This window comes from Leuciscus leuciscus (genome assembly GCF_965113295.1).
Source record: "Leuciscus leuciscus genome assembly, chromosome: 1".
Lineage (NCBI taxonomy): Eukaryota > Metazoa > Chordata > Actinopteri > Cypriniformes > Leuciscidae > Leuciscus > Leuciscus leuciscus.
Window position 1 is genome coordinate 76,878,703 of NC_138725.1, and position 14,493 is coordinate 76,893,195.

A 14,493-nucleotide genomic window follows, 5' to 3' on the forward strand; every position below is an offset into this window, starting at 1 on the left:
TCTCAAACAATATATGTATTTGACTGTTCTTACCTCTGTAAACATAATGTTGACTTCTTTGCAGCGGATGACTTGTGAAGTGTGCACGTACGAGAGCGAGCAGAAAGGAAGAGCAGTTCCGTTTTTTGGCCACAGGTGTCAGTCGCGAGTTTAAATTTCAGAAAATCGCATGTAGCCTCTTTAAACTTCATGACATTCACCTTCATTTAAGGAAGAAGGCTTGTTTTTTCAGTGGTCTGAATGTCTGTATTTTTAAGGAAAGTTAGCAGTTTTATATACAACAAAAGTGAAATCATTGTTAAATATTACTACATTTTCTCTGTAAAAATACATATGTTTTTACAGTGTAGGATTATATAACTAGTTGCGTACTGAATGTTTACTGCTCAATGTCAACTTAAATGTATAATTTTATAAACTGAAAAAGTGGGCCAATTCTGTCCAGAGAATGACTGAAATAGTACACTTATAGAAAAGAATTGATAAGAATGTAAATGTGTACCTTGAAATGCAATGTAAGTCACTTTGGATAAAAGCGTCTGCCAAATGCATAAATGTAAATGTATAAGAGTAATTGTAAGTGTCCAACATAAAAACAATAAATCTCCTAGCTATATCCTTTATTAATGATATAGTTAATGAAATTCCTCAAATAAATGTGTAAATTAATATGTAAAATCCACAATCTAAAGTTTTAAATACAATATAAAATCAAATTCTGTTTCATGGACATCACATACAGAAATGTTGTAGATCCAAATCACCAATGAGAATTGTGCAAAAATCAAATCAGTAAAAATAATAATCATTATTCATTTGTGTATAGTTGTCACTTGTATAATGATCATCCATCAAATCTTCCTTATCCCAGAAAATCTTCTTGTTTTCTTTGCAAATCCCTGTATTTGTGACAGCGACAACAATGATGACGTAAATTATGTCAATGAACAAAAAAAACCAGAAACATATTTTGTCCAAGCGGTCAACAAAAGCCTCGTTGCTATTTGCCACTTGATCTTTTTGGTCAATGTTTTCCAAAAAGTTCACAATTTTTTGGAGGGAAGCCACCTCTGAAGCCAGATCACTGGACTTTGTTGTTGTAATCACACCAGCATCTGCTAATGGAGACCACACATAGATATATGTATATATATATATATATATAAATGCATGAACACACAAGCTATTTATTCTTTATGTTTTCTGTATTTAGTATTCTCTTACCTTCATCCTGACCGAGGTTGGCAGTTTTTTGGGGGGTTTTGATGTTCTTTGAAGGCAGGAATCTGTTATCTAATGTCAGACGTGTCAACACAATAGACATCACCATGCTCAACACCAGATTGACCAGACAGAAGCAGAAGTGATAATCTTAGGAGCAAAATCCAGAGCAAACAATATTTTACCTATCACTGCATAATTGTAGATTAATAAAATATAAGCTGTACAGTATTATAAATTATGTAAAAATCAGTGTCACATCAGCTAACCACTGGGGTACCTCAGGGTTCAGTGCTGGGGCCCCTTCACTTTTCAATATATACATGTAGCACATAAGACCTACACAGCAAAAACCCCAGTGTTAAATTAACACTGCTCAGTGTTTATATAATTCACACTCTCACAGTGTTATAAGTAACACTGAAGCAGTGTTAAAGTTAATGAGATAATTAAGTGATTAATTGAGTTATGATTGAGCATTATTGAAGACACCAGGGGACAGTTGCATAAACATAGCCATTATGTTAAGACTGTGTCTTAAGAACTATGATCAACTAGAAGTTAGTTAGGGGTAATCAGTCTTACTGTTCGGTGTCAAATTAGACCAATCTACGTTTTTATGTTACTGACTTAACATAAAGTTATTAACAGTTTTAAATAATAAAATTGGATGACTAACTTGTAAGACTAGTCTTAACAGTTTATGCAACTGGCCACTGATGTTAACAAGCAGAATCACTGAAGGAGAAAAATAATAATAATAAATCACCATTATGGTGATCAGTGTTTGCTTTAGTTGGGCTCTTGACCCTTCAATATTTTACTTTAGATTTAGTTTGGCTGCTGTAATTGAATTATAACTGCCAGATGAACAAAGAGAAAATGTGATCTGGTGGTCTTGGTTATGTTTTAACATAATAATTATATTGACCTGAATCACTGAACTCATTTAGAGCCTGATCTCTGAGTTATATTTACTTTATTGATTATAGCAGCACTGGCCTTGTACAGTATAATAATTTTAGCATTTTCAATGTAATCCAAAGGATTTCTTAAATTATTCTGATAATAATAATAATAAAAAAATTGAAACCTTTCATTTATGCACACACAGACATCAAGATTCAGCGTATGAATCTCAGCAATGGTGATAAAGAGCATATTCAGATCAACAGATCAACTCTGAACATTAGAAAACAAGCCACTAAAAAGTCACATAAAAACAGCAGAAATAAACCTCATAACCTGTATAACCAATAAACCTGTAGAACCTCATAACCTCATTATTTATTCATGCAGCAATGCATGATGGGAGCCATGAATGAGTTTTGATTGGTGGTACACAGAATGCACTGCAACATGCTTTATAATTGTCACCATTGTTGAGATTCACAGGCTGATTCTTGATGTCTATGTGTCTAAATAAAAAAAATAAAAAAAATAAAAAAACTTTTGGTTTCAGAACAACTTTAAGAAATACATTGGATTACATTGAAAATGCTAAAAAATATATAATGTTATGCAAGAACAGTGCTGTTATATTAAATAAATTAAACCTAACTCAGAGATTAGGCTCTAAATGAGTTCAGTGATTCAGGTCAAAGATGATTGTTAAAACACAAACAACACCATCAGATCACATTTTCTCTTTGTTCATCTGGCAGTTATAACTCCTTCAGTGATTCTGCTTGTCAACATCAGGTAGTCTTCAATAATGTTCAATCATCACTCAATTAATCACTTAATTATCTCATTAACTTTAACACTGCTTCAGTGTTACTTATAACACTCTGAGAGTGTGGATTATATAAACACTGAGCAGTGTTAATTTAACACTGGGGATTTTGCTGTGTATCATCTGTTCACAAAGTTCTTCTTACCACTGCTATGCTAACAACAGTTCCACCACTGATTCCAGAGTGCACACATTTATGAACACCTTTATGAAACAAGACAAAGCTCCTTATTGTTTCACCTACTAGTTCAGGAATTCATTACAACTTCACAGTTCAGCTAGATGGTATGGAAAACCTGTTTCCGCCACAGAACATCTCACGATTCTGACTTTTTTTTATCTCAGAATTGTGTGATATAAAGTCGCAATTGTGTGTTACAAAGTCAGAATTGCATGATATAAAGTTGCAATTGTGTGTTATAAAGTCAGAATTGCATGATATAAAGTTGCAATTGTGTGTTATAAAGTTAAATGGTCTTTTTTTCTCAGAATTGCATGTTTATATCTCGCAATTCTGACTTTATAACACGCAACTGGGATGAATAAAGTCAGAATTGCATGATATAAACTTGCAGTTCTGAGGAAAAAAGTCCATTTGACTATATCTCACAATTCTAAAAAAAAAAGTCAGAATTGCGAGTTTATTTCTTGCAATTCTGACTTTATGTCTCACAATTCTGAGAAATAAAGTCAGAATTACGAGATGTAAATCACAATTGTGAGATAAAAAGTCGCAATTATCTTTTAAAATGTTTTATTCTGTGGCGGAAACAAGTTTCCATAACATAATATCAGGTTTCCAGAGATTTGAGCCTAATCTCATGACGCACACTAAAAAAGACAGTGGCAACATTTTTGCTAAATAATATTAAATTGCTTCTTACTGTCTGGGTTCTGCCTTTGTCTTTGTTTAATGTTTCTATGTTTATTTTGTGCTTGAGCACATGGCTTTTTTTTTGTTTATGTTGGCCATGTGCTCCTCTAGTCCTGCCTCATTGTTTTCCTTTACCACGCCCCTTCGTTTAGTTATTATAGACCTTGTTTCACTAATTGTGCTCACCTGGTCCTTGTGTGCTTTCCTCCCTATTCACTGTGTTCTCTTCCCACATATCTTTGCATGCTCATTTTATGCCACATATATGTAGACGGATTGTTGCGCTACATGCTGAAGTCATGTCTTAGTCTTTGCTGCAGTTACCTGTGTATCCTTGGTAAAGTTTGCTCTGTTAATTTAGTTGTTTATTCTAGGATAGTTTAGCATTTGTAATAACTTTAACCATCCTAAATGTGTCCTAGACAGCAATAAAATGTTATTTCTGTTGCCCAGAACTACACTAACAGGTGTGCAAGAGGCCTGTTGTTTTGTTCTTTCACTTACGGAGGATAGGACTACATCGGCCACCACTGCCTAGGTGATCATTGAGGATGAAAAGGAACATGGTGAAGCTCAGGACTAAGGTGACCTTAAGGTTGTTGCGTTCTCCTCCTTGAACTGGCAGAGCAAAGGTCACCAGGTCAGCCAGCATTATTAACACACTGGGCAGGATCAGGGTCACAACAGCACTGAAAGGACTGATGGATAAAGAGACCTGTTAATAGATGACAGGAGACAGAATATGTATCAGTTTAATATTTATGTCTTCACTACACAGATAAACACCTAACGATATTCTGTAAGAATGTGGTCCTTCTCTGCTTTTTAGTAAATGGTAGTGCAGAGAACATTTTTAATTGTATATACATATGTATAATATTTGTTAATATATGTATAATATCTGAAAAAAAAAAATGGAATGTTGGACCGTTACTGTAAACATTCTTCTTTTTTTTTTTTTTTTTTACATCTATAGCCCTATTCGGACGGGACTAGTATAATATGGAGAGGTGGGGTAAAGTAATAATTAGCAGAGCTTCTCAGTGATTTTAGTCCCGTCCGAATGTGCATCTCAGTGATCATTACGGACAATGTCAGTAAATATTACGGCGACTTTTGCTTACAGTAAAAAGGTCAGAAAAATTACCCTTTAGGTAATACTAATCCAGTGCGAATAAACCCCCTGTAAATATGTATGTTTAAAAGTAGTTTTCCATGGGTTTTCAAGTATGGAGACGCTTGAAAAAGCATTCAGTTGCGTTCTAGACGCTGAGACAAGCTCAAGTGTTTTCCACACACCATTCAGATCAGATAGAAGATCGAAAGCACTTGTTAGAGGCACGAAACATCTTTTAGCGTTAGGTAAGTGCCTTTTACCAACACAATCCAATCTGAAGTTAATTAATACATCGTTCGACAGGATATAACTGTTATATAAATATAGGTTATATGTGTTTGCGCTCGTGATATCAGGAAGCAGTGTAACACACACATGACGACAGGAGGGTGACGGCGATGAGCAAATCGAGTTACTCTCCCACTTCTGGTAGTATTACTGAGGTAACTTATCCCGTGCGAATTGGCCAATAATATTACAGACGTCCTGTGGTAAAATTACATTACTCCATCTACCCTTCTGTCTGAATAGGGTTTATGGTTCCATGCAGAATCTTTAACATCCATGGAATCTTTTAATTTCACAAAAGGATATTCATAGTGGAAAAGGTTCTTCTGATAATAAAAATGTTCTTCATAATGATGAAGAATTTTTTTTTTAAAGGTGCTCTAAGCAATGTCACACGTTTTTTTGTCACATACAGCAAACATCTCCTCATTATCCGCTAGCTGCCCGTCCCCTGAACACACTGTAAAATAATGCGGTCTCTGTAGACAGCCCAGGCTCCACAAACGGCAACAAAAACAAACTGTTTCAGCCTGGACCACGAAACATAACAAACAGTGTTCCAGCCAATCACAGACAAGAATGATTTGGGGGTGGGGTTGGGTGGTTAGTGTGCATGCACATGAAGGGGGGTGTGGGGAGTGGAGGAGAGAGAAGCATGAGAGAGATGTCCTAGACAACAACAACGACTAATGTTAGAATTGTCTGTGTGGCCGAAGAGGAGGAACCCGATTGCCTTTATTATTACTATTCATGCAGTGTGTTATTTAGTTGTTTATGAAACGCCATCGCTACTGTTCGTATTACTGCATATCAAGTGCTGAGGAAGATCTGGAGATGAAATTTAGACATGGTAATGGGTGGTTGGTTTCAGATAGGCGCTGAAAGTGGTAGACCAATCACAACAAACTGGGTCATCTGACCAATCAGAACAGACTAGACCAATCACAACAAACTGGGCCATCTGACCAATTAGATTAGACTAGACCAATCACAACAGACTGGGCCATCTGACCAATCAGAGCGGAGCAGACCAATCACAACAGACTGGCCATCTGACCAATCAGAGCGGAGCAGACCAATCACAACAGACTGGGCCATCTGACCAATCATAGCAGAGTAGACTAATCCAGCGCGTTCTCATCCAAAGGCGTCATATACTGACGCTATTGACATTTCGTCTACATCCACGCACATGGCACCCTTTAGCGTCAATATGAGACGCAGATAGATATGGGCCAGAAGGCGCCTCCTAGCGGTCTAACCCTAACCCTACCCCAGACCTAAACCTAACCATAACCGAACAAAGCTCTGTGCGTGTCATATTGATGCTAAAGGGTGCCATGTGCGTTGGGTGTAGACAAAATGTAAAAAGCGTCAGTATATGACGCCCTAGGATGAGAATGCGTTGACTAATCACAACAGAGACAGATAACTTCTTTTCTCTTCAGTTGATTTCATCTAAGGCTGTGTCTGAAGTCAGTTGTAGATCTTGTGTTTCTGCTCGTCTCTTTTTCTGTTCTCTTCTATCCTTCAGTGATTCTGCTTGTTAACAGGCTTATTAAGGCTGAGATGACTCCATATTTAATATACACAGGTTTTGTGGCTCAGATAAGGTCCAGTTCTGGTTTATTTATTTGCTCTTGGCTGACATGTGGCATTGCTATGGCCTGGTTGTGGCCCAGATCTGGCAAACAGGAGTGAGCCACCCTGACCCAAGGGCCGTCATTCCACTCTCCATGAGGGCCAGATCATCATTCCACATGTGCCAGATGTGGGCCGGATCTGGGCCGTCAAAATGTTGCTATGTGGGAACTTCTTAAGTCATAATAGTAACCTGCTACAGACAACAAGAACAAGCTCTGAGAGAGTAGAGTATCATCATGATCTTCTATATATATCTGTGAAACACTCTCTACCTGATTTAGGTTGCTTTAAAATAATTTTAGTCTGGGACTAGCTTAAGCCTTGTCTGTGAAACTGGTGTTAAAAGTAAGAATAGAAAAAATAAAGTCAGTAGTTACCGAGAGATAGCTGCGGTTTTGAGACTCTTGATCTTGAGTTATTTTTACATCCACAGTTTTCCACTCTCCTTGAATGCTTTTGACCACAGATATGTTAGTAGTGGGACTGATAGAAACCCCACAACCTAGATCAACACAAACCAAAGAACATTTAGCTGTTTAGCAGTTATTTAGATATCTTTTCCCATGTTGCCACAATTAATCATTTATTCTGGAAGAATGGTTAATAACAAATGATCAACTTCTGTGTACTGTTCACTTAAAATGTCATCTTACCTCTTTGGTTCCATCCATTGATGGCCACACGACAATCGTCATTCACAAAGGGGTAGTTGAAAATGTTGATATCATCACAGCCCACTGTTATGAACAAGATAACGGCATAGTCCACAGTTCCATTCCTTGACACCAGTACATCATTAGTGTACGGCTTCATGGTTACATCTATCCTGAATTCATAAAGAGAGAGAACATGTCATCCAGCTGAACCATTCATGAGTCCCACTAAAGGGAGCCACCCAGTGAAGATTTTAATTAATCCAGCTGTCTTATTTTGTCATGTTTAGCTTCAACTGTCCTCAGCTAATTTATATACACTCCATATTCTTCATTGTGACAGTCATTTTTATATCAGTTGTGTCATCAGTGGCTACACAGCAAAATCCCCAGTGTTAAATTAACACTGCTCAGTGTTTATGTAATACACACAGTAACACTGAAGCAGTGTTAAAGTTAATGAGTGTTAAAAATAAAAATAATCATCATCATTATGGTGATAAGTGTTTGATTTAGTTGGGCTCCTGACCCTTACATTTTTTATTTAAAATGAGTTTGGCTGCTGTAATTGAGTTATAACTGCCAGATGAACAAAGAGAAAATGTGATCTGATGGTGTTGTTTGTGTTTTAACAATCTTTTTTGACCTGAATCACTGAACTCATTTAGAGCCTAATCTCTGAGTTAGGTTTACTTTATTGATTATAACAGCACTGTTCTTGCATAACATAATACATTTTTAACATTTTCAATGTAATCCAATGTATTTCGTAAAGTTGTTCTGAAACCAAACTTTTTTTTCTTTTTTCTTTTTTTCCTTCTTTTAGACACATAGACATCAAGAATCAGCCTGTGAATCTCAACAATGGTGACAATTATAAAGCATGTTGCAGTGCATTCTGGGTACCACCAATCAAAACTCATTCATGGCTCCCATCATGCATTGCTTCATGAATAAATAATGAGGTTCATTTTCTTGTTAATTTCCTTTATTCTTACTATTTTATTTTATTTCTGCTGTTTTTATGTGACTTTTTAGTCGCTTGTTTTCTAATGTTCAGAGTTGATCTAAATATGCTGTTTATCAACATTGCTGAGATTCATACGCTGATTCTTGATGTCTGTGTGTGCCTAAATGAAAGGTTTTTTTTTTTGTATCAGAATAACTTAGGAAATCCTTTGGATTACACTGAAAATGCTAAAAGTATTATACTGTACAAGGCCAGTGCTGCTATAATCGATAAAGTAAACCTAACTCAGAGATTAGGCTCTAAATGAGTTCAGTGATTCAGGTAAAAAAAAAAAAAGATTATGTTAAAACATAACCAACACCACCAGATCACATTTTCTCTTTGTTCATCTGGCTGTTATAACTCAATAACAGCAGCCAAACTAAATCTAAAGTTAAAAATGTAAGGGTCAAGAGCCCAACTAAAGCAAACACTGATCACCATAATGGCGACATATTATTATTATTTTCTCCTTCAGTGATTCTGCTTGTTAACATCAGCTGTCTTCAATAATGCTCAATCATCACTCAATTAATCACTTAATTATCTCATTAACTTTAACACTGCTTCAGTGTTACTTATAACACTCTGAGTGTGGATTATATAAACACTGAGCAGTGTTAATTTAACACTAGGGATTTTGCTATGAAGGCATACAATGCAGTGAGGGCAGTGTTGTGATTAAGTAATCTTTAATTAGTTCACCCAAAAGTGAAAACTCATTATCATCATGTTGTTCCAAACCTATGACTTTCTTTATACTTTGGAACACAAAAGAAAATGTTTTGAAAAATGACAAAACAACACTGGACCTGTAGTTGTATTTTGCATGAGATTTTTTATTTATTTTTTTGAGCCACAAAATTTCATAAGATGCTTACAGGTTTGAAACGACATTATAAACTGTACTGAGAAATTCATACAGCCAAACTATACCCTCAGTTTTGCCTTGTTTCAGAGATACTAAACAGAAAAAAAAAAAAATGCCATGCCACAAAAAAATCTGTTCTGAGGTCACTTACGCATTATCCAACACTAACACAGGAGTCCAGATTTTGTCAACTGGTAACAAAACGGCTGAAGCATTAGATGTATTTCTATTCCACCATAGTTCATTATCAGTCCACATCTATTGAGAGAAAATATACTTCTAAAAAGACTTTCTCTGAGGTAACATTTTCCCATTGTAAAATAAAATCATTGCAAACATTTGTTAAGGATTGCAGCTTTATGAGTTTTTTGGGAAAATACAGGTGCCTTTTTTTTTTTTTTTTTTTTTGGAAAGGAAACATAAAAAATGTATCGACTTACCATGTTTACCTTGACTCGGCTGCTTAATTGCATATTTTTCGTATCCTAAACATGGTGACAGAATTCAGTTTTGTGCAAGTGAAAATTATTACACTGACAAAAATTATATTGATAACAAATAAGTTTACATTTGATTTTCGAACATGAAAAATACAAAGAAATGATAAAAACACTCATACTTACAAAAGACATTGTCTCATACTGGATTGAAGTGATGGTTACGTTGACAGAACAATCATCACCCTGTGGTGCGCTCTTCAATTTCTTAGCAATTATTATATTTGCCAGACATCGATTGTTACATGAATCTGTCAAGACTGTTAGACCAGATTTAAACATGTTAAAAACATTACTTATTAAATTAAAAGGCATTGTAGACGTCGACAAAACATTTGAGAATCCTCAAAATTACACTAGAAAGTCTATAGAAATACAGTAGATTACCAATCGGACATGAAAAGATGAGGAACAACAATGAGATCCGGTGTTGAAGAACCATTTCAGACACTACCAAAAAAAAAAAGCAAAAAAAAAGAGAAAGAAAATATGCATACTGTATGTATATCTATAGTTTAAGACACAATTAAGAAACTGATAAACTTTACCTTTGCAAGCCATTGTGAATTAATTATTATATTCTCGCAGAATTTCACAAACTTCAACTGTCTCCACTTTATATGAACAAGCATCAGTCGTCTTTTTAAAGGCTAGGAGCTCTTTGAATACTACGTCAAAGTACAGAAGAACAAAGAAAATTGAGTCAGGTCATATTAAATTTCAGCCCACATTTTGTGTAAACTTTAGTTTTTGAGATTCTGATGAGCTCCTGAAAGGGCTTCAAGGCAATGAAAAGCCGGTTAGTGCAGCGTCAGCTACTGTACCTCCAGGCCCTTCATCCTCCAGACAAACACACCAATCTCATTTGCAAGCTCTTTGTTTTGCCGGAGCTTTTAGATGTGCCATGATGTTAACAAAGACAATAATCACTGAGCCATACTTGTATGTAAACCCAACTGTTTTTAAAAGTCAGAAGAGGTTTAGTTACCTGAAGATGCTTAAATTGCCTGATGAACCACGTTACATAGATTGCACAGATGCAGAATCTTATATTTTCATTATTATATATTTTCACCTACAACCCCCTTCATTTTTGTTATGTTGCAACCTTATGATTACATGCGTTAATATTCATGTTTCTTTAACATCAGTCTACACGCCATAATCACAAAGCATTAACTGCCTTTAATTTATATGAAACCATTGTTTTTACTTTTATAAGAGCCACATGTATGAAATAATGAAACATTATTCATGCAAATGAGTTTAAACATTCTGCACAAAGCTAATCTATATCCATGTGAAGTATGATCAACTTTGCAAACTTTAGGTTTATGCATGCAGGATACATTTAAAATAAATAACCTTTTGCAAATTAGCAATGGTGTGGTTTAATTATGCTAGACAGCAAAATCCCCAGAGTTAAATTATCTCTGCTCAGAGTGCATATGGTCCCAGTCTAAAGAGTGTTTAAAGGGGTCCTATAATGCCCTTTTCACAAGATGTAAAATAAGTCTCTGATGTCCCCAGAGTGTGTGTGTGAAGTTTTAGCTCAAAATACCCCACAGATATTTTTATATAGCATGTTAAAATTGTCCATTTTTGAGGGTGAGCAAAAACGCACCGTTTTGTGTCTGTTCCTTTAAATGCAAATGAGCTGCTGCTCCCGGCACAGGGGGCGGAGCTTCAACAGCTTGCACTCACACAGACATGCACTGAAAATTTCAAAAACTTTTAGCCTTTTATGTTCAAACTTGATTCAGACAATGATGGAGAGACTCAAGAAGAAGTGACAGCATGTAGAAGCAACAGCACTTTTCTGAATGGTTAGTTGATGAATTTATGTAGCTTATGTGTAGTTATCTTCTAGTCATTGATTAGCATATTCTGTCATGATAATCTATAAATGGTGTTGAGGGGGCGGGGTTTATGTAAATTCTAGGGTTGGTGATGTCACTAACCCGGGAGGAATGTCGTGTAGTCTCTACCAGCCGTTTGTTGTAGTCCTTAAAAAGCAATTTCTTTAAAAGCGAATATCTCCCTTTGCTTTGAGCTTTGAGCGTCGTAACTTTGCAAAAGTTGTTTATGCTCAAACAGCAACATTACACACTAACTAAAGCTAGAAAAGTGAAATCATAATCAACCACCCCTTTAAGTAACTCTGAATCAGAGTTAAAGTTAGAGATAATTAAGTGATTAATTATGTGTTGAGCATTAGTGATGAACACCTGCTGTTAACGAGGAGAATCACTGAAGGAAAGAGGAACAACAAGAAAAAAAAAAAAGAGAAACACAAGAACTACAACTGACTTCAGCCGCAGCCTTAGATGAAATCAACAGAAGATAAAAGAAGACATTTAGGGGCTGTTTACACGACACCGCTTTCAACTAAAAACTTTTTATGCGTTTTGGTCGTTCGTTTACACGACAACGCCATTTTGGATGACTGAACACACAAACTTTTGAAAACGGTTTCAAAGTGTAGTTCAAGACATAAAATTGATGTCTTTTGTGAATTTATGTTGTGTTTTAGTGTATTATGGGTCTATAGGAGAAAACGCCTTTGTTTTGTGTCTCACGGTAAATTAACCAAGTATTACAAAATGGTTAAACGATTAAAGAAGGTATTTTTAAGGTTTTAAAGTGTATTCTTGTTTAACACCATATAGGCTAATCCTCCGAAACGAGTTTGCAGCAGGCACGAACAGAGCGAAATGTTATTATTTGAGTAACGTTAAACTGTAATAAATGCGACTGAAAATGTAATTGATAAGACAATTGAATGCAATAGAGTCAAAACATTAATGCCACGATTTTAATATGCATAAGTTAAATAGGAATACGTACAAATTTGTACGTCGGTAAAGTTGTTTATACGTAAATACATTACGTTTTAGTGCTGTAAATACGTCAGTATTATACGTTTCTGTGTGTATAAAACGTAAATAAATGTACGTATGGTAGAACTACACTTTACATAAAAATACACGGGTATTCTCATGAGATCACGTTGACTAGTGATGTGGCCCATTATTTTAAAGTGAAAAACATGTTAACTCCTCATTAATTACTCAAGCGTTACCTTGTCATCCCGCAGGAACTACTAGTGATTCACTAGTAGTATAGTGAAGTGTTTAAAAACACTAAGTGTTATAAATATAAAAATAATGGTCCACATCACTAGTAGTTCCTGCGGGATGACAAGGTAACGCTTGAGTAATTAGTGAGGAGTTAGCATGTTTTTCACAAGTAATACAAGTTATTTAAGTTTATATTTGACACATATACAGGCATACATTTCTGTGAGGCACTAGTAATATTATAACGAACATTGTAAACTGGAAGATGTGGTTTTGCGATTATCGCAACATAAATGCAGCCAATTTCTTCATTAAGGATGCAAACTGTTTTTGACAAGAGAACATCAATATTTATATTCATATCCTAAAGAGAAGTCCTCCTCAGGCGGCTACTGTAACATAAAGGTAGGTCTTTGGAGTCTGAGACATTGAACTGACACTCAATAGAGCTCATAATAGTGAACTAATCCAGTCATGAGTGTCAGCATCACTTCCTTATTATTTAAAATTGTAAACAAATGATCATTATTAGTATTATTCTATGTTTAAGTTTGAAATAAACATACGTCCATCTTTTGGCAAGAGTAGTAGTCACAATCTCAACATGTAGCTAATGTATTTGGGGGAATATAATATTCATAAACTGGTTTCCACAAAGAACCCATTTGAGGCACAAGCTTCTGAAATGTTATGACCATGTTAAGAGTAAAAAAAAAACCCCACAATTGTTCACTTTTTAGACGTTACTTTTGTGATTAGTAATTAATTGGTTATTCTTTCTTAGTTCACAAGTAGTTCTCAATGAGGATATATTTCTTTAGTAATAATCAAATACCTACCAAGGAACTACCTTTGTACTAAATTAGATATTACTTACTGCTGTTAATATTGCTTCCATATTAGTTAATAGTATTAAGTTCGGTGTTAATGCAGTACTACCTATTACTTCCTGCATAGCTACTTGTTAACTACGGACCATTAGTCTAAAGTGTTACCAAACGTGAATCTCTGAAGACGATGACATCATGCACATGTGCATTACGTGTTCAGTCTATAGTGTTTCATCTCCATCTACTGGCCTGGCAGCAGAATACAGCGTTTTGACAATAGTGTCGTCTGTACGCGGAAAACTCAAAGGAAAAACTTCTCCATTTTAAGCGTATCGTTGTCGTGTAAACGCACCCTAAATCTCTGCAGATCTCAGCAGAGTATTAAACAACTCCACAGCATTACCAGCTTCACTTATTAATAACCATTTATTTAGACTTTATTTCTGCCATTCATCTGCTAGTTCTTATAGAGAATTAACAGAGTTTTAGTTGTTGATTTATTAAAAATGTTCACCATTATGGTGATCGGTATTTATTTTAGCTGGGCAGTTTGACTCTTGGCTTTTTATGTGAGATGGTGGTCTTTATAAAACAGTGTTTAACAAAATACATAATTTGTTGCAAAGGAAGCCAGAAACAAAGATGATCAGGTGCTGTAGCTTTTATCATTATGA

General features: G+C 35.4%; 1 protein-coding gene across 2 annotated transcripts; it reads right to left on the reverse strand.

The window, feature by feature from the left end:
• Positions 1-505: 505 nt before the first annotated feature.
• Positions 506-10,524, reverse strand: LOC309511093 (5-hydroxytryptamine receptor 3A-like). 2 transcript variants are annotated; one of them, XM_082186140.1, is made up of 10 exons: positions 10,458-10,524; positions 10,297-10,359; positions 10,036-10,169; positions 9,853-9,897; positions 9,564-9,670; positions 7,533-7,705; positions 7,257-7,381; positions 4,335-4,545; positions 1,225-1,371; positions 506-1,115 (listed from the first exon to the last, which is right to left on the reverse strand). In XM_082186140.1, exons 1-10 carry the CDS (start codon positions 10,468-10,470, stop codon positions 790-792), a joined length of 1,344 nt encoding a protein of 447 aa, XP_082042266.1. In that variant the 5' UTR covers positions 10,471-10,524; the 3' UTR covers positions 506-789. The 2 variants fall into 2 exon arrangements, with proteins under 2 accessions (XP_082042266.1, XP_082042265.1); XM_082186139.1 differs by having other exon boundaries at positions 507-1,118.
• Between the last annotated feature and the right edge of the window lie 3,969 nt (positions 10,525-14,493).

What these genes read in the sequence shown, in the direction of transcription:
- LOC309511093 (XM_082186139.1), bottom strand. An exon ending in AGTATGAGACAATGTCTTTT is followed by an intron (nt 9,898 to 10,035) that starts GTAAGTATGAGT and finishes CACCATGTTTAG; the next exon opens with GATACGAAAAATATGCAATT. An exon ending in CAATGGATGGAACCAAAGAG is followed by an intron (nt 7,382 to 7,532) that starts GTAAGATGACAT and finishes GTGTTGATCTAG; the next exon opens with GTTGTGGGGTTTCTATCAGT.